At 44.7% G+C, this 27930-nt stretch overlaps 2 protein-coding genes across 3 annotated transcripts; both read left to right on the top strand.

Moving 5' to 3' along the window:
* Positions 1-830: 830 nt before the first annotated feature.
* ark2n (arkadia (rnf111) N-terminal like PKA signaling regulator 2n) lies at positions 831-12354 on the top strand. 2 transcript variants are annotated; one of them, XM_080018393.1, is made up of 5 exons: positions 831-1109; positions 2099-2995; positions 10054-10224; positions 10680-10791; positions 11297-12354. In XM_080018393.1, the coding sequence occupies exons 2-5, from the start codon at positions 2134-2136 to the stop codon at positions 11484-11486; spliced, it is 1335 nt and encodes a 444-aa protein (XP_079874519.1). In that variant the 5' UTR covers positions 831-1109; positions 2099-2133; the 3' UTR covers positions 11487-12354. The 2 variants fall into 2 exon arrangements, with proteins under 2 accessions (XP_079874519.1, XP_079874520.1); XM_080018394.1 differs by lacking the exon at positions 10054-10224.
* A 4613-nt stretch (positions 12355-16967) lies between these two features.
* Positions 16968-25638, top strand: ark2ca (arkadia (RNF111) C-terminal like ring finger ubiquitin ligase 2Ca). The gene is made up of 8 exons (XM_080017521.1): positions 16968-17058; positions 22462-22762; positions 22882-23007; positions 23161-23290; positions 23460-23564; positions 23754-23849; positions 23964-24064; positions 24695-25638. The coding sequence occupies exons 1-8, from the start codon at positions 16998-17000 to the stop codon at positions 24810-24812; spliced, it is 1038 nt and encodes a 345-aa protein (XP_079873647.1). The 5' UTR covers positions 16968-16997; the 3' UTR covers positions 24813-25638.
* Positions 25639-27930: the final 2292 nt, after the last annotated feature.

Below are 27930 nucleotides of genomic sequence, written 5' to 3'. Positions count from 1 at the left end.
GGGCACGGTGAACCGGAAGTGCTTCTCGGAGTCCCCACGTATAGTTTTAATTTCCTAACGTCTGGAAAACGTGACGCGAGAGGCGGCGTTTTTTGGGGTGTGCCGTCAGAACGTGTAGCGTTAAAACGTCCACGTGTCAATCCACTTACATTCGCATCCGTGGATTGTGACGCACTTTTTTCAATTGGGGGGGGGGGGCGTGGTTACGCGGACAGGCCCGGAGTGGACTCTCACTGCGGACAACGGCGCCGACTCCGCTATAAACAACGGAGCGTAACCTCGGGGAATGTGTCGGCGTCACGGGACTCAAAAAGAGTCACGGTGACGTCAAAACCCGCCGTTGCCGCGTCGGGAAAAAAAAAAACAAAAAAAAACGTACGCTCCGCCACTCCACTCCTCGGGATCCACTCCCCGACCCGTTGCGCCTCCACTCCGCGATCCACCCCGGGGATCCGCGCCCACTCCCGCTTCGTCACAAAAACGGGAGCGCAGGCGGAAACCTCGTCACACGCGGACGGCGAGACGGAGCATGACGTAGTGAACACAACGGATAGGCAGGTAGACGAGTCGACAGGTAGAACCCCCCCCCCCCCGCAGATAAGACGTCGCCACTCATCTGCGCATACGTGACCCTTTAAACCCGAACACCTCCCCACTCTGTTACGCGCAGGAGCGTGTGCGTGTGCGCTCCGGAGCGGTTAGGAGCCTCAACACGCGTGGATCGCCGTAGCCGCTCCGCCGCGCAGCGCTTAATTCTACCGCGGGGGGGCGGTCTCCCGTGGAAGAAGCGGTGGAAGAAAAAAAGAAAAGCCCCCCCCCCCCCCCCCCCCCTGCGTGCGCGGAAGTGGCGCACGTAGCCGTAGCTTCACTTTGTCAGCGACGGCTGATGAAGACATTTTAAAATAAACACGGGGGGGCTAGCTGCTAGCCGCTAGCCGCTAGCCGCGAGGCCACTCGGTGCGCTTCGCCCGCCTTGACCGCTTCACCGCCGAGGGGGGGGTCACTCCGCCCGCGCCTCACCCCTGCGCCCGACCAGCGAACGGCTGCAAATTACCGAATATGTCCAGGAGTGGGGTTGCGGAGAGAGACGCGCGCAACTGACGCCCCTGGTGAGTTCGCGTCGATTCGCCGTTTGGAAAAAGGGGGGGGGAAGCCGAGCTAGCGTCGCCGCTCCGAGGCTATTTTAGCGCGCCGCGGCGAGCGGCTGCTTCCATTTAGGGGACGCGCGGGGCGGCTCGCGTCGGTCCGCGCGTCACGCGTCGGCCTCGCCAAGTTGGCGGAATATCGGGCTGTGTGACCTGGCGCCACCCTCGCCGCGGCCGACAACGGCGGCTCGGCGTGAGCTTAGCACGGGGGGGGGGGGGGCGCTAGCCAGCTCAACCGTGCACTTGTACACGAGGATCCGTCCATCTTAACGAAACGCACGACTACCAGCTGCGTGCGGGTTTTGGGAAATCCCACGCACCATCGGTTAAAAAAAAAAAAAAACCCCAAAAAAGGTTAAAAGCGCGAATCGTTTCAGTCGCTGACTCCATGGTATGACCTTAGGATATCGGAGGGGGAAAGCCCGTGAGGATGCCGGGTGGGTTGAATGGAATCCATGCAACAGCACCGTCGGAACCGTGACAATGACTCTCCTGTATTTCCCCGTTGTCGCAGGTGGAGAAACGCAACAACAGTCGTTTCGTTGTTAGTTTGATTTTAAAATCACATGTGTGCTACGCATTCCTTTTATTGGAACGTTTTACTTTGCGCTGAGTAAAACCTAGTATTTCTGGTGCGCACGTCACCCGCTGCCCCGTCTTGCTTTCATTTTTCCAGTATAGGCGATGACTAGGTTTATCCTGGGACTTTAAAGAAGTCAACAGCAATTCTCTTTTTTTTTATTGCTGCTTATGCTCAGTCATGTGATCTACGTGACCAATAATACAATTTATTTTTATGTATGACCAATAATCCACCTAGTACACAAGCAGCTGTTCTTGTGACACCCCCTAATACCACATCATTATAAAAACGGAAACACAACATGCTTCTTGCAAATGTGTTGACCTGCTCTATCGTTCATTTTTAAACCAAACGTTTTTGCTCTTTCCAGGTGAGTTCCTGTCCAGGCACACCGGTCCATGTTAGATGGACTTCGGGGCTCTGGATTCAACTAGCATGAAAATGGCTAACTCGGAAAAGGCGTGTGAAATAGTGAATACGGACAGCCTCACAGAGTGCCTTTGCAATACAGAGTCGACCACCGCCTCTGTCGCGGAGGGCCGGGAGGAGCCTCTCAAAGCGGAGGCCGCGACTGTCTCGCCACCCAGAGAACGGGAGCTGGACAGCCCTTTGCAGACGGAGGCCGAGCCCAGCCTCCTCTCCATGCCTTGCCTGATGAAGGAGCTCCGTCGGGACTCCCCGGAGTCCCAGAATGCTTCCACGGGGAGCGACAAGCCCGTCTCCCAGCACGTCTACGAGAGCGACTCCTCGAATCCCTGCATGCTCTCCCCTTCCTCCAGCGGCCACCTGGCCGACTCGGATACTCTCTCCTCGGGGGAAGAGGGGGCTCCTTCCCGCGTGGGAGGCGAGGGCGAAGGCAACATGGAGGCCGGAGTGGATCCCGGGCCGGCCGGAGAGGGACAAGCGCCCGCGATATCAACAGGAGGGCGGAAGTCTCGGCGAACACGCTCCGAGAGTGAGATGCCCGCTAACGCAATGGCGGCGAAGAAGAACCGCTGCCAGCACACTGTGAGCGCAGCGGGCGGGCCGGAGAAGCAGACCAACGGCAAGCTGGCCAAAGTGAAAGGTCACCGAAGCCAGAAGCACAAGGAGCGCATGCGCCTCCTGAGGCAAAAAAGGGAGGCGGCGGCGCGAAAGAAATACAACCTGTTGCAGGACAGCAGTACAAGTGACAGTGAACTCACGTGTGACTCCAGCACCAGCTCCTCTGAGGACGAGGATGACGACACCTCAGGAGGCAGCAAGACAATCAACAGAGGCAGCCCAGGTAACATAACAAGTCCACTAGACATGCTTACTGTAGATTTTACCCTCTCCAGGGTGATAGGAGCAGCCCTTATACTCTAAATGCCATTTTTAATTATTACAACGTTTATATATATATATATATATATATATATATATATATATATATATATATATATATATATATATATATATATATGGATGGTCTGGTCTATATAATAGCCATTATATTTGTAGTTCAATGAGAAACCGATTTTCTTTTGAGTTCTTACCTGTTCAGTGTGTATTATTGCTCATCATGTCTTCATTCACTGTGCCCTTTTAAGATTTTTGCACATCTTACATCTAGAAAGTCAAAAGCCTAATCACTTTGTTTACTAAGCGTTCTGTGAGAGCTTTGTGTCATTGGTTTGCATGCTGTGAAAATCTACAGAACATTATTCAACCATTACAAATGTCACATTGAGGGTAAACCCCTTAACCTAACCTATTTTCTGTTCTGTTCATGGAGGAGCTTTTTTTTATTTTTATTTATTTTTTTTACTTATTATTGTAAATAGACTAGAGCATTAAGTCTCACTATGTAGTGTCAGTACAACTTACAGGTCTATGTGACTTAGAGGAATATCTTATTGAATGAAGTTTAAAGATTTGAGGCTTTAAGTTCCTTCTCTTTCTAGGGACTAGCAGGATTATTTTAATCATCTCTGCACAACATGTTGAACTCTCCATCCTTGTTCACTTTTATTGTGGCTCGTTTATTTCAGTCGCTCCTTTTTTGTGTGTATACAAGCAGAAGTTGTTGAGACTTGCAGATGTTTGCCAAGAGCTGTATTATGGGCAATTAAGCAGGTGGTTTGGTTTCGCTCTGTAGCGCCTGTGTGGTCAATGAGCTGTTTTGCCTTGAGGAAAATCATATTCACATTAATTTTGGCAGTTAGGATGGTTGCCAGCCTCTTCTTTTTTTACAATAGCATATCATGTTGAATAATTATGAGTTCCTATTCCATTTGTGTGTGATGGGCTTCCTCGATTAATTCCAGACACATAAGCAGATAAGACATATATTCCTGCAGATGAAAGAGTTTTTGTAGATGCTGAAAGTCTGCTCTGTTACTCGGGATGGGAAGGGCCAAGTCACTCATACGGTATACTCAATAGTGTCGCAATGCAAGGCCAGTGCTATGATTTTTATCAACACATTGGGAATTCTGCAATACATCATTTATTAGAAGTTGGTCATTTGCGAATGATCATATTTTTTGTAGGTCTAATCAGAAATCCTTCTCCTAAAAGGGTGAAATTACTTCTCAAGACCGTATAAGTGAAATTGCTTATCTGAAGCTTAAAATGATACTCCCCTTTTTGGGGAAATTGGCCCGATTTAGACAATTTTCAACCCAAATTCATTAATTCCCTGTGTCCAGAACCAAACTATTTCTACATATTATTGATACATATTACACCTTTATGGCAAGTAAAAGTAAAAACAACGTCTTAGTTTTAAATGCAGCTACATCCTGAACATTTTGTTTTAAACATAACTATTATCAAGGACACGCCTGTAGTAATGGGCATCAACGTTTGTTGTTGTTTTCTAATATAAAACATGAACAAGTCTATTATCACAACATTTACCATCGTTTTTTTAATGGCATATTAGTAAATAATTTGGCCGAAACATCCTATCTTAAATTTATTCTGCTTTGATCCCTAGGTGGATGGAGTACATTCAGTAGATTGTAAAGTAGATAGTCTATAGATTACTAATATGTGATGTAATGTAACTATATCATTTTGTAACGTCAAAAATAGTGAACTTGGGCTTTGGGGTGGCTTGCATTACATGACCTGGCAACCAGTTTATTTTTCTGAAAACTGCGAGATGGGGAGCGGCAGTTTGACTTTTAGATATTCTGATGCTCGGGTTAACTGAATAAGACATGAGTTGTATCAAAGTACATTACATAATTTATTAATGAATATGGCCATTTGATGTAAAAACATTGTGATAAACCTTTTTAGCGGTAGTGCCAATCCCTACAGGTCTGTATTTGATTTTAGGGCTGCATGATACAGGAAAAAATATGTAATGTGTAATAAATGTGTTTCCTACTTCAATGACAATATGACATTCAATATTAGGGCAACAGCATAAAATTGTTGCTCCTTAAACATACTTTCACCCAGGTTGCTACAAATTTGGAATATATATTATATTTAGAGCGAAGTATTCAAATGACCTCTTTTGTAAGGTGTGCTTGGACGTTGTTAAGGACTGTTTTTTATTTTTCGTTTTGTTTTTTTATTTCTCCCAGCTATCTCTAAAGTATGCCGTCTTAAATCATGACTTGAAATTTTAAAGGCATTCTCGGTTTGGGGATGTCCTACTAGAACAAAGATCCCTTGTACTTGCACGGTCTTCAATTTGGTTCCGTTCTGATTCCATAGACTTAAATCGCAAACTTCAGAATAATATATGCGTTATAGTATATGATGCTGGTTTTATGGCATGTTTATATATAAGAATTTACAACCCTCTTTGCTGTTTATCTGCGTCTCGTTTGGCAAATACTGTGTGGTTATTGACAAAACTGCAATGGAAGCCTGTGAACGTGTTAGCGAGTGCTTACTGCTCTGCACAGTGCTTACGCTACTCATTTAGGACATCTTTTGGGGACAAACATTGATGTACTACCTATGTTGTGAGGTCCCGTCTTTTTATTTTTTATTTTGTTAACGTCATCCAAACATCACCACAGGAAGGATGTACTGATTTTACTTTGAATTACTCCTATGTTAAATTTCTCATCCAAACCACTCATTTTATGGCTTTTGCTTTCCTTGTGTCTTTCCATGCGTCTTCTCCGTTTCTACGTTGTTTTGTGTCACATGTTCAAAAGGCCTCTCTCATCTGACTGGATCATTCAGTTTGTGAGCAGAGACCAGGAGGCACGGCGTGTGTCATTAATGCTGATGCTTCTGTCATTAATGCTATCTCAGCCCTTTGCACTGTATACCTTGTGCATTTTCATATTGCAACGACAACATATAAATAATACATCATTCAGCCCTAGTTTGAGAATGATAAAATAGGTATTATTTTGGGATATTTTCTAAATATCTTCATCAAAAGAATAGGCAATTGCGTCATGGTAATCCTCCTTTCACTTCTTTGTGTGGCATCTGAGGACCTTACGAATGCTGGTAGATTTTATTTTCTTTGATTTCTTTTTTTCTTTTTTTATTTTTGTTAGTGATTTGAATGAATGAGAGTTTATCGGTTGATTTTAAAATTGTGTATTTGTGTACCACAGATTGAAGTTGCCGTATTTGATTTGTAATGTTTAAGATACCTCACAGTTCCACAAATTAACATTAGAGGCTCTGGACTGGCTCTGTTGGCTTCAATTGACATAGTTAATTCTTTCTTTGGCTAATTCAATTTCCGCAACTAATACTCTTTGTTAAAGACAATTCCCTCACGATTAGGGTAGATCTAGAAAGTGCGTTTGCATTTTTCCGTCATTTCTTTTCTTCAAAGTTTCATCATATGAAATCATCTTCCCTTTATAAGCATAGCATTTGAATCGGTCACCTTACATCCAGTTATGTTCTGTTATAGATCTGTAAATCATTGTTGCATTCCACACAGAGATTTGAGTGCTACTACAACTGCATGATGTAGTCCATCATCAGCATGAAAGAGTCGATCTGCACGTAACCCAAAACTGTCATTTTCTCTCTGAAACCAAAAAAGTCCACCTCCGAAGCATGAACAATGCTACTGTATTTTCTTATGGCTTGGCCTCAATGTCTTTAAAGCTGGCTTCCGGCGTGCAGCGGCGAGATCCAGAATGGGTGCCCTTCAGGGCCTGATGGAGAGCGGCTCGTGGGACAGGAACAACATCGGCAGTGTTCTGGAGGAGGCCATGACGCGCTTCGCTGTGATGCAGCGTCGAACAGAGGAGCGCTTCCGCGTCTGGATGGAGAAGCTCGCGCACCTCGACTCGGACGACGACGACTCCTCCAAGCGGTCGAGCGACGCCCTCGAGGGCAGCCATCGCCCTGCGCGAGAAGCGCGGCCCTCTCCTCCCAGTTCCTTCTTGCCGTCGTCAGAATCAGCAGAGACAATGGCTGCGTACATGCTGGCCAGAGAGAATGCCAGTATGGCGCCGACTCCAGTAAACAACAATAACAACGTTCTACCTGAGGTGGTCACTGAAAATGGAAACCTGGGTATTGCAGACCCTGGTTTTTTGAATGCTTAGGTATCACTTCTTTTTCAATTTACCTGGACGCGTTTCAGTTTATAGACTGAGAAATAGCTCCCAAGTGTCATACCGTCATCTTGCAAGTATGACATTGATTTTGTTGAATTAAAAAGAGCATAACTGTGGGTGGTTTTTTTTTTTTGATTTTGTTTTTTTTCTTTTCTTATTTAATTTTATTTTCTTTAATAATGTTTTAGGGTTTTTTTTAGTTGGAGAAATTGAAAGTAAGCTTTCTCACATTTAACTGTAAATGAGCCATGGTTATTCATTTGAAGGACTTGTTAATTGGATCTAAGGCCCAGTGCATCTGCTGACACTGAATCACTGTGAGGTCTGACAATATAAATCATTTAACTCACCCGTTTGGTCTCGAACGCCAAATTCACCAAACGTTTTTCTGAGAGTTATACCTGAAGTACAACCCTGACTAGAGCATATTTCAATATTTAGTCAGGGCCCATATTATATTGCTTGTTGTATTGCCTACTCTAAAACGTTCTTGTTTACCAGCTTCTGCACTCACACACATGGAAACGCCACACACCAGGACAGAGTGGTATGTGATGAATGCAAAATGTGCATTAAAGAACCGGTGTAATCATTATTACAATGCTAGGTAGGGTGTTTCATAGCATGTGCCTTGCAGTAAAAGTTAATTATCATCATGCCGAGATAGATAGTACACCATAGTGCTATTTCTTTAGGAATCAGGTTCAAGGCAATGCATTATCATCCTATATTCTGAACTGTGCCTGCACTCTCATAATTGGTCAAACATTTCAGATTCTTAAAAGAGCCTTTTATTTTTGGTGGCATAGCTTTATTAACGTCACAACATGAAAATTAAAAAAACAAAACAATTTTCCTATAAATGCAATAACATATCATACAGGCCTATTTGGAGAGATTTGAATTTGCGTGTTTAACTTGTTTTTAATCGTACACTGTTTGCTTTTGTGTCGTCACTGCTGCCATGCTGCCTTAGTGCAGTGTGTGTGTGTGTGTGTGTGTGTGTGTGTGTGTGTGCGTGTGTGTGTCAGTCATGGTTATACATTTAAAGTTGTGTAGCTTTTGTTTAGTTTTAGATCAAGAGCCTCAAAGCTGCATTCATATGATATAATCTTAGTTATGTTCACTATCACTGGTCTGCAGCTTGTTAGCTTGGGCTACGTGTTCAAAAATGCTGCCTTTTTTTTTTCTTTATTTATTTTTTATAAAAAACAGTTTGGTTAAGAGATGCGGTATATAATTGTATCTACATTACGGTGTATGGTAAGGTTAACTGATTCCCAAACCTTGAAAGGCTGATCCAGGTGACTAAGTGGCCTTCTCTGGTTCAGATCCTGTGGTCTTGATGTGGAATTGATCCACCTCAATTTATTACTTTTTTTAAGGATAGTTTTGCAGAAATCGATGACCATAGTGCCATAGATCGTACACTCTTAACACTACCTACCCATTGCAGTCATTGCTGAACGAACCTGTGACCTGTTTATAGATAGGCTGTTTAAACTGTTGCATTTTTTTGCATATGTGTATGTATAACATTACAATCATTTCTTCTAAAGGCATCAAATTGTTGCTCTTCCCATCTGCATGTGATATCCCCCTGTGATAATGTAAATGAGTATCTATCGAACGTGCGAGGCCAAATTAGTTCATAATCGCGGCATGTTTGCAAGGTAAAGCTTTGCCCATGTTAATGAATATCGACATCGTCTTCCCTTCTATTTAGTTGTATTTTTGGCCTATTAGTTAAGTTTTTCAAAGGCATTGGAATGTCGCTATAATTTAAGATGTGGCAGAAAAAACCTCCCGTTTTGGTATAAATGGATTTCAACTGTTGGTGGTTCTCCCTTTGCTTTACGCCAAGACTTTATCACTTTCCATGGCATCACAATCTTGTCTACATAGTGAACAGATCACAAACTGCATTCAAAAATCACTTGACAGTCCAGTGTTTACCAAAGAGATTATCCTGGTTTATATATTATTACTTTTCTATCTTTATTATCCAGGCCATCCATTGGAAAGTACTTGGTGTCTCTGATAATGCTGGTGCCCGTTCATGTCTCTAATTTGGCAATACATTTGGCAACGCGATCCTTAAGTCCACGCTGTCCACATGATTCTCACTCAGGCAAACGTCTGGATGGCAGTCTTGTCACTCCCAGATTTTCCTTTTACAGGGTAGATGAACGCCACAGACCATCCCTCTATTTTCTAGCAGGTGTTCATTGTTTTGCCTTGTCTAAATTACATTGATTATTGAACCGCGTTTCACTAACAGACAATGATTAATGTATAACTGTTTTGTAATGATGCATCCTTGTGTAGGGGTTTTTTTTTTTGTTTGTTTGTTTTTTTGTGAATGGCTGTTATGTTAAGAGCATTAAAACGGAGACCTAAATAATTGCTGCAACATGTTTCTTTTCTTTACAAATCAACCATGCTAAAAGGTCATGGCCCGTCGGGTGTATTTGTCAACAAATGATGTACATCTGTCCTGCATGCAGTAACCAGTTTGGTGATACCCTGCTATAATTTTGGGAAGTTATTAAGTGCTCAGTAATTCTTCCTGTTTCTTCAACACAATTGGCCCTAATTTGAGATGTATCTATTTCTATCTATCTCTTTTTTTCAACGCTTTAAAAGACCATTGTTGCAGCATCATTAGTGTTGAGGAAATGGATGTTGTCTGGCTGTTGATGCTAGAATGGACTAAGTTGCAGTATCTGTTCCTAAAGGGATCCCAATGCTCCTGGACATGATTTGAATAATGAAGTGTTCTTTTTGTTTTCTGCAGACGGGCCTCCAGTAGTGGGTCACTATGATATTTCAGACACTGATTCTAACCAGGAGAGTATGAGTGTGGAGACAGTCCGGGCATCGGTGATAAAGCGTGAGCTAAAAACACACAGAGGCCAGGATATGGCAGCACACTCTGGGTGTATAAGAGCTCTGAGCTCTCTCTCAGGTCAGTTACAAACCCGGTATATCCTACTGATTTCCGCACCTCTCAATGAAGACGAGAAAGTTTAGGGGCTCCCAGGTCACCAATATTGCCAACGTGCGATTTGAGGGGAAATGGTTTTAGGAGTCTCATGAATGTCAGCGAGATGACTTTTTGTTTTATGTCTTTGTCTTTTCATCCCATGCGCCACTTTTATGGCATCATGGAAATGTTTTGTTGCTTTGCCTCAGGAAACCTAAATTCCAAAATGTACTAGCACACATTGTCTTTTAATGTGAATACAAGTTCCACTATTTATAATTTAGCTATATATTCAGCTATTGATCAAGGATATGCGAATCTGTCATGAAAAAAAACAAGCCCTCATTGTTTTGTCCTTGTGTGCCAGCGAAGGCCGAAGGCTCTCCACGATTCCCTTCGGCTTTAAATCGTGACTGTGCTTCCATTGTGTTTTTCAGGGCATGTGGATGCGGAGCTGTCCGACAGGGAGAGATCTCAGCACAAGGGCCAGATTAACATCGCCTCCTCAGATAGTGAAGTGGAGATAGTAGGAGTACAGGAAAACACACGGTAAACATGATTTTTTTTTATTATTATAAAAAAAATAATTCAAAGCATGCATTAATTGTTTTGACGTGAAATGGCGTGGCACCATAGCAAAATGTGAGAAGGATCAGAGAAGGACTGTTGTCTGCCCCCTGCGCTCCTCCTGTTTGTTGATGCTCCATTCTGAGGAACAATGTTGACAAAGGCCGGCTGGCCGGCCTGCGTTTCAGCTCCTCCCAAAAAGGCAGGCTTGTATTTTAGCTCCTCCCACAAAGGGATTTCTGAATCTTAATGCCTCCCATTACACGAGTATGAGCGGCGCTCCCATGGTGCTCTACTCAGTCTGTACTGGAACTGGGATATTTTATGGACGATGGAGGAGATGTTTATTTAACCAAAAGTGACAGATTGTAACACTCATTAAGTGATTACATTGGTTATAAAGTGCTTTATAACCGTTGTCGTTTCAGAAAAAATATATATATTTCCAGTGCTGGGTTTGTCTAATTACCCTATTCTATCCATTCAGATGTGCCCATCCTTGTGGAGGGGTGATAAAAAGTTTGTCATCTTGGAAGGCAAACTCGGTGGAGCAGTTCAACAGCACAAGGCAGCCCCAGCTCTGGACTACAGTTTCCCCTCCGCCCAACTGGGTGTCCCCTCCCGAAGTGGTAGACCTCACGCTGGATGAGGACACAGGACATAAATACCTACTTTGAATCATTTGTACACTGAAGACACACATTTTAATTCTTCCTCTCACTCCTCCTTCACCCTCTGGCCTGAGCCCCACCTTACATTCGGAGCCCCTCATAGAATTACAGTCCCGCCTTGCAACCGCTAACGGGACTTCACAGTTCCAGAACTATTCGTTTATTTGTAACCTACTCTTAAACACTCATATGTATTAAATTCTACTGAAGTGACGGCCTGGTCATGCTGTCCAGCAAAGACGGTAGAAGAACGGATTTGGTTGCTTTAAGATTGAAAAGCACTTTAAGTGCGGCCAGAAGTGTCACTTAAATGTGAGTTGACGGCCATCTTCCCTTAATCTATTACCTCGTTTCCCCCCTCGAGGAGCTGTAGGTAGTCGCCTCGTGACGGGTTTTTTTTTGGTAAAGCTGATGCCGCTCCTTAAGAGCAGGCCGGTATCATGGCACAGCTGTTGACCTGCAACACTACACACTCAGATTTGGCTTCGTATCGGCGAGTCTTCGGTGGTCAAGACTGAAGGCAGCCGATCTAGCTCCTGTTGTACATCAGACCAGAGATGAACGGCTGCTTTGCTTTGCACTCAGATTGGGTCAATTTTTTTGTTTTTTATTTTCTAAAGTCTAATCACTGGCACTTCACTTTTAGATCAGACCGCATTGATATCTGCTTGATTATATAGTGCCTAGCATAGGTTTGTGCTTTTTGGTGCTGTTGTGGGCAGGTACTTTGTTTCTATTGTGTGCTTGTTTCTGTTTCAGTTTAGTCTCAGCTTTGTTACAATACAATGGTCCCCGCCTTTTTTTTTTCTCTCTCTCTCCCTTCTTCATTTAAAAAACCACTGATCAAACCGGGCCCCAGAGAGACAGCACAATACACACACAAAAAAAAAAAAAGGCTACAAAATACGAAAGTGGTTTCGATCAAACCGGTTCTATATTTGACGTTCTGGGTGAAATTCAAATGATTCAGGTTTTTGTGTTTCAGCGGCATATTTTGTACAAATAATTAGAAAGTTTTCCGGGCGTCGTCGTCTTCAGTGAATGTACGGCCTTGCGTCACCGTCGGGGGCGGGGGGGGGGGGGGGGCGCACTTACGGTTCCTACGCCTCTTCTTGCGTGAATGAAAGCTCTCCTCCGAAAAATCTCCAGGGACACCTTCATGACAACCGAGGAAATGTATCTTCCATCGATTACTGCAAAGCATGACGGCCTGAATGCCTTGAAATGTGCACTATTTTCTTTTTGAGTCATATATAGCCTATTCTTCTACATTAAAAAGCAGCAACTTTTGCTATATCGACATATTTTATTAATAGATGTGAATTTAGCAAAACAGATATTAAGAACAAAAAAATCGCTCTTCAGCTTGTGTCCGGGTGCGGGGGGCTTATCGTAGAGACGTTTTCTGTATGAGCTGTTTTTAACCCGCTCCCTCAGGGCTTACTCGCTCTCTTCCCTGTGGTCTTACCTTCTTCCTCATGCAGTACTGCAGCCTTGATCCACTGCGACCGAGGCAGGTTTTTTTGTTTTTTTTAATTAATCTATCTAATATTACACTGTTCTATGAGTTAATATTTGTTTATGGCATGGTACATAACATCACTCTCGCTCATCATAGCATGGGAAAATATCTGAAATCGTACTTTATTTCCTCCGGTCATGGGAAGACACCAGGAACTAAACCAAAGACGAAAACAAACGCGTGTCAACATACAACGCATTTTTGATACTTGGGGTGTTCAAAGCCTTTATTCAACTTATTCCCTTTTCTTTAAGCTTTTACCGCAACGAAGACAAAACGTGTGTCCTCCAATGCTTTGTTACCATTGTGAAATTCTCTTCAGATGATTATTTTTAAATTATACTTTTACCCTTTACCTTGACATTTTGTCTCTGGTCGGCCAGTTAAGACATTAAAACTTTTCTTTTTTTCTCCCCCCGCATGCAGAACTACTCTTTTGGTTTTGCTATTTTTCGTTGTGAATGTTATTAAATGTCGTGTAAGTAAGACATTGCCCTTGCATTTAGGGATAGTGGTTTGCAAGAAACTGGGGCGGCGATGCTCGGTTGGAGTTGCACATAGCATGCTTTGTCACGTCTTTAACCTCAACTGAAATATTATTCTCATCACCAGTAATTACCTTTTTGTTCTGTTACTTTCATTTATTTTACTGTCAGTGTTTTAAATTAACAAGAAAAGAGTGTTGATATTTTGTTGCTTCTGCAAGTCCTTGATATCCTTGAAATTATGTCTGTAGAACAAAAGGAAACTATTTTAAAGATTAAATAGAGTATTATTTAATAACTGTTTTGTCATTCATTCTGTTGTCCCTAGGAAAAAAATAACGGATGTGCTTATTGAGTCAGTCTCATATTTTATTTATGCCCCAAGGGGATTATTGTCATTTCTCAGATGTGAAATTCCTTGAGATGGGGGCAATATTCCTAAATATATTGTTGGTGGGTAGAACTTCTGTATGACAACAAGAATATTAGCAAATAGAACAATAATATAAACTGGGCAATTAAGAATGGTATCGGTCCAATGTCAAAAATGGGAAATAAAGATTGATCATTTAATTTGATAATAGATTGGACATGCTGATCATATCTCTTTTTATTTAAGTAAAAATCAATGTAGGACTTATCACTCTTACTAACTCTAGAAATGTCCAAATGTAGTGTACTAGTGAGTTTTAAATGAATGCTTTCCTTTCATACCACAGTCATGCCGTCTAGACAACCGCGCCTCCCTGTGAACAATGCAAACTCCTGACACACTGAAGGGGCCGGGGCAGAGGTCACGCTGTGACACCTGCCGCTAGAGGGACATGTGGAGGGGCCGGGAGGCTGTGGACAAAAAAGGGACCAGAGCAATGCAATCTCTTTGCCCCTTACTCCAAAACCAAAGCTTTTTTTTTTTTTTTTTTGCCATCTTGGTTTGGCCTCGGGGCAGATCTCCAGCTGTATGCTAATTCTCCTGGGAACTGGTGGTCACCCGGATAGGTAGGTTGTCCGTCTTCCCAAAATCAAGAAGTTTGGATTTCCTTACATTCTGCTTTCACACAGTTGATGTTGCTATGTCTTAAAAAATTGTCTCCTTATACACAGGTTTGCTTTACATGATTGTTCAGAGGATGGAGCCCACGAATGACTGCTGCAGCCACTGCCAGGGGGCTTTTCCCATGGTCGGCTTTTCAACAGATTGCTGGGAGTAGCATCCAATATTTGATTGCCAATATGCTGCTGGATAAATGTTTCATATTTATAAAGCTCTACCACAAATAATGAAAATACATACCCATAAGTAATTCTCTGCTTTATTTGAAAATGCGTGACCTGAGAAGAAAGGCTTTAGTTGTATGAAATAGTTGAATGATTCCTCAACATTATTCCGTGGAGAGGGGTGAACCTGCTCTGTGTGACTGTTGTGTTTTGTCCTTTATTTTTTTTAATGGGGTGGTAGTCAGCGTAATTGAATAAAAGCTTAAATAACTCACTGGAGTGCAAATACGAGTGTAGGGCTCAATCCTTTGTTCTAGGCTTATAGCCCTCAGAAGGGGGAAGAGTCAGAAGAGGACATATGGGATTGGGGGTTTAGAGACTCCCTCTTTCTCCACATGTCCATCTGTTGTTGCACTTTGTCTCGTTCTGTAATTCAGGGCAGGGACTCAGGACACATACACACCAGAATGTGTTATGGAGTGTCTTCTAGGCATGGAAAGTACACAGTACCCGAGTAGGATGGCTGCACGTGATATTTAAACAATAAAGGACAGTTTCGATGATATAGCACAATTTTGAACGTCACCCTCTGCATGGCACGGGGGCAACGCAGAGAAGCACCGTCAGCAACAGACTGAGGCGACCACGGTGCTCATAGCTGTACAAGACTGTACAACTCCTCCTCTGGCATGCTTGACCTGGGTGACCTGAGTCAGACAGGGAGATGTTAAAACTGTTCCACCACTATAACTACTGTTCCACCACTATGACTACTATTCTACCACTATGACTACTATTCTACCACTATGACTACTATTCCACCACTATAACTACTGTTCCACCACTATGACTACTGTTCCACCACTATGACTACTATTCTACCACTATGACTACTATTCTACCACTATGACTACTATTCCACCACTATGACTACTGTTCCACCACTATGACTACTGTTCCACCACTATGACTACTATTCTACCGCTATGACTACTATTCTACCACTATGACTACTGTTCCACCACTATAACTACTGTTCCACCACTATGACTACTGTTCCACCACTATGACTACTATTCTACCGCTATGACTACTATTCTACCACTATGACTACTGTTCCACCACTATAACTACTGTTCCACCATTATGACTACTGTTCCACCAATATGACTACTGTTCTACCACTATATCTACGGTTCCACCACCACAATTACTACTGTTCCACCACCATGACTACCGTTCCACCTCTATGACTACTGTTCCACCACCATCACTACTGTTCCACCACCATGACTATTGTTCCTCCACTATGAGTATTATTCTACCACTATGACTACTATTCTACCACTATGACTACTATTATACCACTATGACTACTGTTCCACCACTATGACTACTGTTCCACCACTATAACTACGGTTCCACCACCACAATTACTACTGTTCCACCACCATGACTACCGTTCCACCTCTATGACTACTGTTCCACCACCATGACTATTGTTCCTCCACTATGAGTATTATTCCACCACTATGACTACTATTCTACCACTATGACTACTATTCTACCACTATAACTACTGTTCCACCACTATGACTACTGTTCCACCAATATGACTACTGTTCCACCACTATGACTAGTGTTCCACCTCTATGACTACTGTTCCACCTCTATGACTACTGTTCCACCTCTATGACTACTGTTCCACCAATATAACTGTTGTTCTACCACTATAACTACTGTTCCACCACCGCGACTACAGTTCCACCACCATGACTACCGTTCCACCTCTATGACGACTGTTCCACCACCACTTTTTGAATAAGCTCTCAATAAACTCTGCTTACAAATCCTGCATACTTTTTTCTGTTTCAAACCATGTATTTTTTTACATGTAAATTTTTTTTTACTATTTTTTGATTTTTATTACATTATTGTGATTGACTATTTCATTTATTTTTAATTTTTTGTGAGCTGCCGTCGCAGCGCCATTCCCCCTCCGGGGATGAATAAAAGAACATACATTGCACATAATAAGATTGCGCTCCGCTGCCTGGCGGCCGCTCGTCCTGACCGGGGGCTGTTCAAAACACGAGCGCGGCTCCGCCCTCCGGCTGCCTGGCCCGGATGCGGTTGGTCAAAGGGGGCGACAGGGCTTCGGCGATTGGCCCGCTCGGTCCCCGCGGGCGGGGCGTCTGGGAGCGCCGCGTCCGTCGGGCGCGCTGCGATTGGAAGGGACCACTTCCACGGAGCAGCTGTCTCGCAGGCCACGGACACAACAAAGGACCCGCGATGGTGTTGGTACACGTCGGATATCTGGTTCTTCCCGTCTTCGGCTCGGTTAGAAATAGAGGTACGGCTGTCTTTTGGTTTTTTTTTTTTGTTTTTTTTTTTTGTTTTGCTAACATTTCAACCGGTGTCACTGTATCTGAAGAGAGGGCGAGCGTTTGCGCGGAGCTAGCCCGGATAGCCGCCATGCTAACGGTTGAGCCGAACCGCAGCAGCGCGTTAGAGCTCCGCTGCGGGGCTCGCTCGAATACGACGAGCGAGCGTCGGCGTTGGCCGTCTATTAGACCCGTTCACAGCCGCACCCGTCACAGTCGGGCGGCGCATTTTTTGGGGGGGTGGGTAGGGGGCAACCCCCTCCCAGCGTGTTCGGCGCGTTGTAAAGCTTTGTTTACAACAGCTCCCATAGTCGTCGCAGCTAAACCGAACATGACAACAGGCAGATATCTCTGCTTTGTTTTTGTCATTTGGCCCCAGCCAGGCGAGCTTGTCAACATTATGCTTTGTGCCTGTGTCTGCTGGTTTCTTTTTACCCCCCCCCCATCATCAGATTGCATTAGCTACTCAAATATAAATATATATATATATATATATATATATATATATGTATATGAAACAATATAATTATTTAGCCGGACCGTTGATGAACACCACCTCAGATTGGGGAGATTTATGGGGCTAAACTCTTAATATAGAGACACTGTCGGATTAAAAAACGTATTTTGTAATCATCCTCTGACTGGAAAAAAAAAAAAACAACCGCGGTTAATCGGCAGACATTGAATATGCTATTATTTCGATTGGCTCGGATCCAACCTCAGTGCAGCAGCCGATCTGTGCTGATTATATAATAATAATAATAATAATAATAATAAAATAACATCAGGTGCATTGTAAAGATGTACATGCGGTAGCACCAATGATTTCATTGTGCTTTTATTTGTGTTCTTTTTTCCTGTTCCATAGTATCGAGGCTGGCTCTACATTCCGCATTTCTCAGACCTTTGTCCCCCTCCATTGTGTAGCTAACGATCATCTGCTGCTGTCTGCCGTAGCCTCTGCCTGTCCTCTGCATCTAGCTGTATTGTGAACCCCTTCTTCCTCATCCCCTCTTTCCATCCGAAGACGACATTGGCATTAAAAAAAAAAAAAACCCAAAAAACCGAGTTCCCACTCATACCGTATCCTTCTGTGTAACAGACTAAAGAATAACACCTTCTGTAGAAACAGTTTGTCTTTATTTAAACTGTCATGTTGCTCTTTAGTGAATAACCCATTGTAGCGTTAGATTTTTACTACAGAATGTCATTGTGATTCTCCCATTCAATGTGGATAGACTACATTCTGCTGTAAATTTCTGTAAAGTGGATACATTTTGAAGCCCTGGTTTCGATTACAGCCCGGCTTGATCGAACCTATAGTCTCATCCCCTTTCCAAAAGGTGCATTGTACCAGTTGCCATTATCAGTAAGCGGCCTGAAACATAACCCAAAACATATAATCCGTAAATGAATTTAGCCTAAGCGAACAGTACTGTAATGTATGTGCTGTTTTTTTTTTTCATGTTTAATGGTCCACTGCACCTGTCGTGGCTGGTCATAACCTATCCGTGTGTGTAGGCAAGTTTAATTGAATCCATTTACCTGATCACATTTAATTGGTGAAATACAGCCCTTACTCATGCTGCCATTTTGAGATTCCCTTTTTTGATCCACTGTCATGCACAGACCCCTCTTCAGTCTTTCCTCAAACATCTCCAGAATGCTATCCATTTTACAGGGATGTGTATATCCTGCACTGCTCTAGAACTCCTTATAGAATTAAAATGTCTTTATTCTTTGGTTGTGGTTTCTACCTTATGTTCTTGTATTAGATCCTAATGCATGGTCATTTTTATACTTTTATTTTACCACATTGAACAGCAGATTCCAATGTAATCTATGTGTAGAGATGTCCCTGCTGTACTGAAATGTGCTGTAAGCATACACATCTACTCATTGGATGCTGCTTCTCTTCTGTTAACCCTACAGAAAGCATGGTCGGGCCTTGCCTTTAGTCTTAATTTGCATGGAATATTATGATTATATTGGCTAAGTTATTATTATTTTTTTTTTTACTATTATTACTATTATCACACAGTGCCACACATACTAATATTTTCCAATAAAGAATATAGTATTTTCTCTAACCTTCAGTGTGCTTTTTGCTGATTTCAATGTGTGCCCCTTTTCTTCTGCACATTGCACTGCCACTGAGGCAGTCACCCCATTCTGTGTGTTCTCATCTCAGCTGTCTTTTACAGAAGCGCATCAAGGTACTATTCCTCTTATTTGGAAGCAGGGCCAGTGAAACTGCTCGCGGGTACTGGGGGGGGGGGTCTCTTAGCATTTTATAATTTATGTTCATGAAACCAATCTCTACAAGTCAATGTGTTCTTCCGTTTGTTCAGCCTTCTTACTAACCGGATAGCCTATATGTGTAAAAAGGATAATTTGTTTAAAGTAGCTCTTGTGCCCATAATTTAATTCAATACCTACTGCAGTCTCCAGATCCCTCTTCTTATTGTGTGTTGTGTGTTTACTCTGGTGGCACTTATCTATTTGCATCTATTCCAGGTTTTCCCAGAAACGGCAAATTAGTTGTAATTTGATTGCTAAACCGTGACTTTGTATGTGGCCTGCACATCATTTTGTCATTATGACACTACATAAAAACATTGAAGTCCCTCTTCATACAAGATAAAACACATGGCTGGAGATATTATTTGCGCTGGTGTTTGTATTAAATAATTTGAAATAGAGGCCAAATACAAACGTTTAATGGTGAAAGTTAAATCGGATTACCTTATTGTTGTTATTAATTACTAGGGATCTACTGTTGCACAAACTGTAATACTAAAATCCCAAAACCCCAAAGCCTTTATAGTTATGCATTATTTGTGAATTTCATACCAGTTTCTGTTAATTAGTTTGGAAAAGTCTATGTGAGCATTTAAGTAAAAGAAAAATCGTTATTTAATGCGAAGCTTTAGGTATAACTTTTAAAATCTTACATTGATCAAAAAGTTAACCTCATCAGGCAATTATATTGTCAAATGAGACCGAAGATACGGATTCATCTACCTCAAATGTGGAGTTTTATGTTGTGTGTGGTATTGTTCATTTTAGAGCTGGGAGACAAAAAGTGATTTTAAACTTAATAAAATGTAAATCCTCTCAATCTTTTGTTCTAAGTGACAGGCATTTTGAGGTTTTAAAGCAATGCTCTCCAGTCCTGCTGCCCACTCCCAGCTAATCGGTGAAGTTTGTGCAATGAGAACTGATACAGACACCCACATGCCCACCCGCGGCACAGAAGTGGAGACCACAAGTTTAATGTGTTCTAAAATGATTTCTCTGGCCATACAGGGTGCTCACCCAACCACTTAGACCTTATATTTGTGGTTATTGCCAATAACGGTCAACAATGAAAGTTGATCGTTACAAAAACAAGGCGTGTGTGTCTGTGTGTGTGTGTGTGAGCGAAGACGCCTCGATAAATCACCGCAGCAGACCTGTAATGGCTGCAGTGCTACAGGGCCCGGCCTCCCGTCCTCTCCCTATTCTAAACGAGACGGCATGGAGAGCGTCTCCTCGGTAGACGGGGCGATGCGGGGAGTAGGAGAGGGCTGGCGAAGCGCTGATAATGGAGGCAGGTTGAAGCGAATGGAAGACAGGTGATGTCAGACTGCTGCAGTCACGGGTGGGCAGGGCCTGGGCTCTCTCTGACTGAGACGCCATGCCGCAGCGACACAGTGGGGGAGGGGCTGCCGGGGCTAGAGCCGAGAGTCGGAAACTGCTGATCTGCATCAGTTCATCCTTCGTACTGAAAGCTGTGGCGTGGTCCCCCATTAATAATAACGATACCGAGAGTGCTATAGTCGGAATGGGGAACGGCACATTCAAATAGTGTGGTATTCGTGGGAAGCTTTACGCCTATTTTTATCTTTTGCATCACAGCAGGAACTTAATGGAAAAATTAAACCCAGAGGGCAAAACAGCGTTGCCGAAATGGGCGGTTTTCCGCCCAATTAGGCTACTTTTGATCACATCGGGTTGGAAAAAATCGCTTTAGACGGGTACAAAAAATTGGGGTTTTTAATTTTTTAATTTTTTATTTTTTATTTTAGACGAGGGGGCGATCAGGTCCCCGTGACCCATTCCTCCAAATAAGACAAATAAAAACAGTAAAAGATAAAATCAAAATAATTGTAGATGGATTGTGTTTTACTTAGTTTCCTTATAGAACGAAACAAAAGAAGCACCGTGTGTGTCGGGGGACACTTTATCAATCTCTTAAGGTTTCTTTATTCTGCTAAGAAGAACAACCAATTCAGATACCCATATCAGTGTCTGTCAGCTTTGAAAAAGGACATTTGTATATAAGGGTGGTTATTAAGCCTTTCTTTCGATGCAGATACATTTAGTAGTATTTTCGGGGGCTAAAAGTGTCTCCGATGACGACGTGATCATTTCTTGTTTCCTCCTTCAGTTCAGCAACACAGTGAATCCGCTGTTATTTCTACTTGGATGTAAATGCTAAATATATCACAAAGCATTAGTTCATAGTCAAAGCCCTGGCACAGCAAGTCCTGATCTCGCCTTCTCCACACGATACGCCCCCGTGCACAGCCCCGTCCTCTTAGCGTGGTATCTGTTCCTTCGGCCAGACAACTGGAGGTCTATAATAAGGGTAAAAGCAGCTGCCTGCCCCCAACCCAGCCCAGCCCCCCACCCTCCCAGCCAGGCCAGATCCTCATTCAGCTCGACCCTCCTGAGCTCGGAGTAATGGATATTGATTGTTTTGGGTGTGACTGAACGGTATGCTGATTCAGGAAGAATGACACCCCCCACCGCCCCCCCCCGAGCCTCGTGCTCCTCTCCGTCTTTTACGGCAGATCCCCTAGACGTGCAGTGAGGAGGTCTAGACGTATGGAGTAGGTTACAGCGCGTGAACTGTCGCCCTTGCAGGTTGCCCGGCTCGGCTGCTCGGAGAGCACCAAACGGCTTTATATCGAAATAATTCTACATTCCCTGTCGTCGCCCCGAGGTTTTATTTCGACCTCCGAGCTTCACGGCGACTTGTGCGGAATGCAAGTGGTGGGGTTTTTGGGGAGGGTGATCCATATGGTTCTCTATGTCCATGTCCTCCATCTGCCGTTTCATCTGGTGTGTGTTCTCTGTTCCGTGAGGCCAAGGCTTCACCCATGTTCTCAGCCTGTGAGGAGGGGTGTGTGTGTGTGTGTGTGTGTGTGAGGGGCTCATTTTCATTTCGTACGAGCAGAGTTGTCTTTATTTTTCTTTCCGTCTCTCGTGATTATCCATCCGTGTGTGGACATTTTGTCTTTTCGTGTGGGTCTCTGTTGTCCTCATCGGTGGAAGCGATGGGGATCGTGCTGTCAGTTCTTATAAGCTACATTTATTCCCTATAGGAGCACACTTCACCAGGCATCAACACAGTCATGCTACCTCCTGCCGACACTTTCACCTGGGTGCTCCCCAAGCACCCATCACAGCTGAGTTTCCTCTGGGACACACCGGCCAGCCCCCCCAGGCGGGCTTGGCCCCCCACCTGCCCCCGGCACACCATCCACCCCTTACTGCCATGCCAGCCGCTCCTCAATTCCAGGACGTGCCGGGGCCTCCGTTCCTACCTCAGGCCTTACACCAGCAATACCTCATCCAGCAGCAGCTTCTGGAGGCACAGCACCGCAGGATTCTCCCGCACTCCAGGTAGAGCGACGAACCCTTAGGGCAGACGCGAGACGCTCGTAAGCCAAACGCAAGACCGCCAAAGCACAAACCCTGTTACCGGTTCATAATGTATGCCCTTGTTGCTGTGCTCTACGCAGAAGAGCCCAGGAGCGCGTCCCCCTGAACCCTCACCGGCTGCGCTCAGGCTACGAGTACTCCCCTCCGATCCACATCCCGCAGCCCCTAGCGCAGCAGCCGCGCTACCTGGCCGAGGGAACGGACTGGTGAGTAGCCGTCGTGTGGGGAGAGCCCTCCGTTAGAAAAAAAAAAAAAAAAAAAAGACGGGGGACGCGCCCCTCTCGTTCCCTCCCGCCTCTCTGCCGGCCGCCTTTGCGTGGACGCCAGTTTATCGAGCGGCCTGTTTTTGTACCGTCAAGGGACCTCAGCGTGGACGCCGGCCTCCCCCACCATCAGTACCAGCTGCAGCAGCTCCCGCACCACTATCAGCATTACCTGGCCTCCCCCAGGATGCACCACTTCCCCAGGAACTCGACATCTGCGCAAGTGGTACGTTCCAGGCGTAAAATAGAAATCGAGACGTATCTTTTTGTGGTATTTATTTGTTTTTCGTCCCGTTTTTTTTTTTTTTTTTTTTTTTTTTGATCTGAACTCCTGCGTTATGAGGTTTTTTTGCACCCTAATGATGATGCCTAATGTTGTCTTTTGCGCTTGTAAGGTCGTGCACGAAATCCGAAACTACCCCTACCCCCAGCTCCACCTGCTGGCGCTGCAAGGCCTGAACCCTTCGCGGCACGCTACCGCCGTGCGGGAAAGCTTCGAGGTGAATATGCATCTCGAAAACATTTCCCGTCCGAAGACATTTTTTGTTTTGCCCCACCGTCTTCCGCACTCACGACAGGGAACTCTCTTCAAGGCTTTTGTCGCGAGCGCTTACGGACGATAGATCGTCTTTTGAGGCCCTCTTGTCCCGTCTGTATTTTATTCACACGTGTGCCAAACTTTGTCTCAGGAGCTGTTGCAGCTGGAGGATCGTTTGGGCAGTGTCAGCAGAGGAGCTGTCCAGACCACCATCGAAAGATTCACCTTTCCACACAAGTACAAAAAGGTAGGAAGACGGTTCGACCACGCTCACGGAATTAACGAGCCGCCCTCTAAAGCGATAACAACACACGCGCAATATCCGTCTAACGGCTCTCTGTTGGCTCCGGCGGCTAATTAGAGGAAGCCTCTGGAGTTAAAAATTGGGGAGGAGGAGGAAACAGATGTCGACGAGAAGTGCACCATCTGCTTATCCATGCTGGAGGACGGAGAAGACGTGAGGTAAGAGCCGACCCTCAACTTGTCCCTATCCGTCAAAATCGGGGCTGTGTTTAAGAATTTAAGAATTTAATAAAGAGTTGCATTGATTCAAGATTCAAGATTCAAGATTTTTTAGGCTGCAGGTTGAGAACTTGAACTCCACTTGCAGACTAACTCTGTCCTAGATGCAATGGCATACAAATACTCCTGTGTTGTATGCCCAGCATGCTGACAGCACAGCTTTACAAAAATAAAAATAAAAAAATAAAAAATCGGGGCTGTGCACGGCCCAGAGGCCGCGTCGCATGACCTGCCGGCTACGTCACGGCGGCTCTTTCTCCCCGACAGGCGAAAACGATAACGGCGGAAAATACGGAAATGAATGAAAATACGGAAACGATTTTGTCCACCTCTCTGAGCCTCTTCTGTTCGGTTCACACCGACCTCAGAAGATCAGGAGAGCGTACAACCGGATCTGCCCTCATTTTGTGTAGCGGGTTTTCCACAGACGGGCCGTGGGCACCGTGTTGTTCCCCCAGAACTGGAGAATCGACTCTCCGTTTTTTAAAAGAACGCCTGGACGTCCGTGCTTTGCCGGGGGTCACTTCGCAGCCGCGCCTCCGTTAACCCTCTCCCCCCCCCGTCCTGCAGGAGACTGCCCTGCATGCACCTCTTCCACCAGGGCTGCGTAGACCAGTGGCTGGCCACCAGCAGGAAGTGTCCAATCTGCCGAGTGGACATCGAGACGCAGCTGAACCCTGATAGCTGATGAGCTTGGGCGAACGTTCGGACGCCTGTCAATCATCCCAGTTTTTCCTCCCCCCCCCCCACGGGTGCTTTGCCAAACGTCTTCGGACTTCATGTGTATGACATCATAACCTTCTGACTTATGCTTTACTGAGCCAAGCCAGGATTACTAACAGCACGAGAGGCTGCTGGAGACTCTCTCTCTCTCTCTCTCTCTCTCTCTCTCTCTCCCGATATTTATATAGAAGCACATCCCTCTGGAAGCAAATGACACGCAAACAAACACACAGACGTCATACTAATGTACACAGGGTTTACTTGTAGCTTGCTGGTTGTTAGTGGGTTGTCGTCACTGTCGTGGTGTTGTACTGTAGGTAGCCTGGGCCGTGTAGCATGTTCCCTAAGCCATGACTAGATGTCCCCAGAGTGATGGGGAACGAAACCCACCTCAAACTGGCTACCTTCCTCTCTTTCTTACGTTGTCTCCTCCCCGGATTCATTATATCAAATGCACATTCTCCGAAAAAAAACAAAAACAAAAAAAACAAAAAAACTTTAGAAAGCTAAAAGCCCCTTTACCATAATTGCCTATAGTACATTTGTGGTGGTGGTAGTAGTGTAGCAGCATCCATCTAGTGATATTTGGTGCTCCCTCACTTCGTTGGGAGCGAGTACTAACTGAGTGTTTAAAAAGTGTCTGACACAGTTCCTACTTTTTTTGCAATACAATTGTACATTTAGCTTGTGAGCTACGGGGGCCACGTAGGTCAGTCTCCTGACCGCCGTCGGGCCGAGCCCGACGGCCTGAGTTTCCGCGTGTTCCCCACTGAGCTACTGCACAGATGGCGAGTCCCTCTCCAAAATGCATCCCACAACAACGATGGTGTAGCTTTGACCTGGTGCACAGGTTCCTGTGTGCTCCGCCCGTGCTGTGCGGATCTTTCGGCGTCGCCAACCGATGTGTGTGTGTGTGTGTGTGGGGGGGGGGGGGGGGGGTGTCGGTGTGTGTGCGCGTAAGAAATCCTTAAGTGCAAATTTTGAGCGTGTTTCAAGGGTTCAAGGCAACGCCTGGGAGTGTCTTTAATTAGAGGACAATTGGGCCGCCCGAGTGTTACTGTACAATTTAAAAAAATAATAATAAGAAGAAGAAAAAATTAAAAAGAGGCCAAATAGGGGGTGAAGTTGGAAGGGATGGATCCTACACGAAGGGCCCCGTGCATCTCCACCGTGCGCTGCCGTGACCGAGTGGGGGTGATGTTGCGGGGCGAGGCGGCGGCGGCGGCTGCGTGTTTGGAGGAAGAACCGCCTCGGCTCGAGTGCGTTTCAAAAACCGCACGCTTCCGCGTCGACATTGGCCTGCGAGCTTGTTGGTAGCATTTCGTTTCGACGGGAGCGACGCGAGCGCCGCTGCCATCCGAGCTGTTTGCGATCTCATCGGCACCGACGAGCAGGACGAGAACGAAACACAAAGGAGAAAATGAGCACAAGGTCGGCGGGCGCGTCGCCGACTTGTAGCGTGTGTTCATCCCGTCCCCTCGGTGGCGGACGATGGAACCCTCTCTCGTGATGTTTACCTTATTGCCTAGACAACAAGCACACGTGGTGATAGATATAGTATAAAACCTTTTCCTTTGCTGTGGCATTTTGCGCTGCGTTTGCGTGCGTTCCGCGGGAGGGAAGCGCCCGGCTGTTGCAGAGCCCGAGGAGCTTGTGCGTTATTCCTGTGTTGTTGTTTTTTTTGTTTTGTTTTGGGGTTTTTTTATTTTGGGGGGGGGGGGGGCTGTGTGTCACAGATCTGCCCTTGTGGTTGCTATGCTGGTTGCTATGCTGTATCGCTAGAACAACGCGTAGACTTGTGTAATGGAGGCAGCATCCCACTTACAGTGCACACAGACATCCACTGCAAGAACGCCCCGTTATTTACAGCGGGGGGGGGGGGGGGGGCATGCAGGGGGTTAAAACGGCGACGACGCAAGTTTTGATCCTTTCTACTATTTTTTTTTTATTATTATTATTATTATTATTATTATTATTTTTATTTATTTTTTTTTTTTTTTTATTTACCAGGTGAGATTAGGGCCGCAGAGCGTTCGATTCGATAGGACCCCAAAACTGTCTTATGCACCGAAGTGGTTACCCCGAAAAAAAGCTTTGTGGACCAAGGGATCAGCGCGGACTAAACACACCTTCCCCCTTGTCTTGTGCACTGCCATTGTTGACGCTGCCTCGTCGTTGTGGAGTCGTCTCTTGGAAAGTTTTGATAGTTTACACAAGGTGTTGTCAGTTGAGATGCCTTAAGTATTTAACAATCATAATTTATTACTAACTGTAGATATTGTGTGTATGTATTTAATTTTTATATAGTTTTGGTTTTCATTTCTGCGATTGAATCATAATTTATTTATTTAGAAATAACTCCAAAATAATGGGAAAAAAAAACAAAAAACGATTACCTCATTTTTGCATTGTTTTAAGTGGGAATGCGTTGCATGCAGTTGTATTTTGGAAAAAAAAAAAAAACAGTTGAAAAACAAAAAAAAGAGAGCTCCGCTTTTTTTTTTTTTTTTTTTTTTTTTAACTCCCTGAGCTGGCCGTGCATTGTTTACTGACCTGGGCTGATTTACTGAGCCTTCTCTCTCTCTCTCTCTCTCTCGATCTCTCTCTCCCTCCCTCCCTCCCCCTCTCTTGTCTCTCCCTCCCTCGTCCTCTCTCTCTGTCTCTCGCTCTCAAACTCACTCGTGTGGTGCTGTGGATCTTGGTTACATTCCGTTCAATGCAATCTCTCGGATCCCCTAAGCTGTGACCTAGTGGACAAACTGCAATGGAGTGAAACGAAATGGTTTGTGATTTTTAGTTTGTGATTGTATTTTTCATTTTTCTTTTTTTCCTCCCTCCTGTCTTGTTTTGCACTCATACTTTTGAAATGGGAACCCTCTCACTGGCATAATGCAATTACAGCCATAGATCAATTTTACTGTCATCGTTTTCCAGGAACTCTCGTCTTGATAACTACTGTACGCGCTCCGCTTCTCGAAAAGCCTCCGTCTGCCCGCCGAGCGCCGCGTCGCGTCGACTGCGCGAACCCGCGGCGCTGTCCCGCGTCCTTCTTTCCATCTCCCCCCTCTCCTTTCCCGGGACGT

Source organism: Zeus faber, assembly GCF_960531495.2.
Source record: "Zeus faber genome assembly, chromosome: 17".
Taxonomy (NCBI): domain Eukaryota; kingdom Metazoa; phylum Chordata; class Actinopteri; order Zeiformes; family Zeidae; genus Zeus; species Zeus faber.
This window is presented reverse-complemented; position numbering and strand designations above follow the sequence as displayed.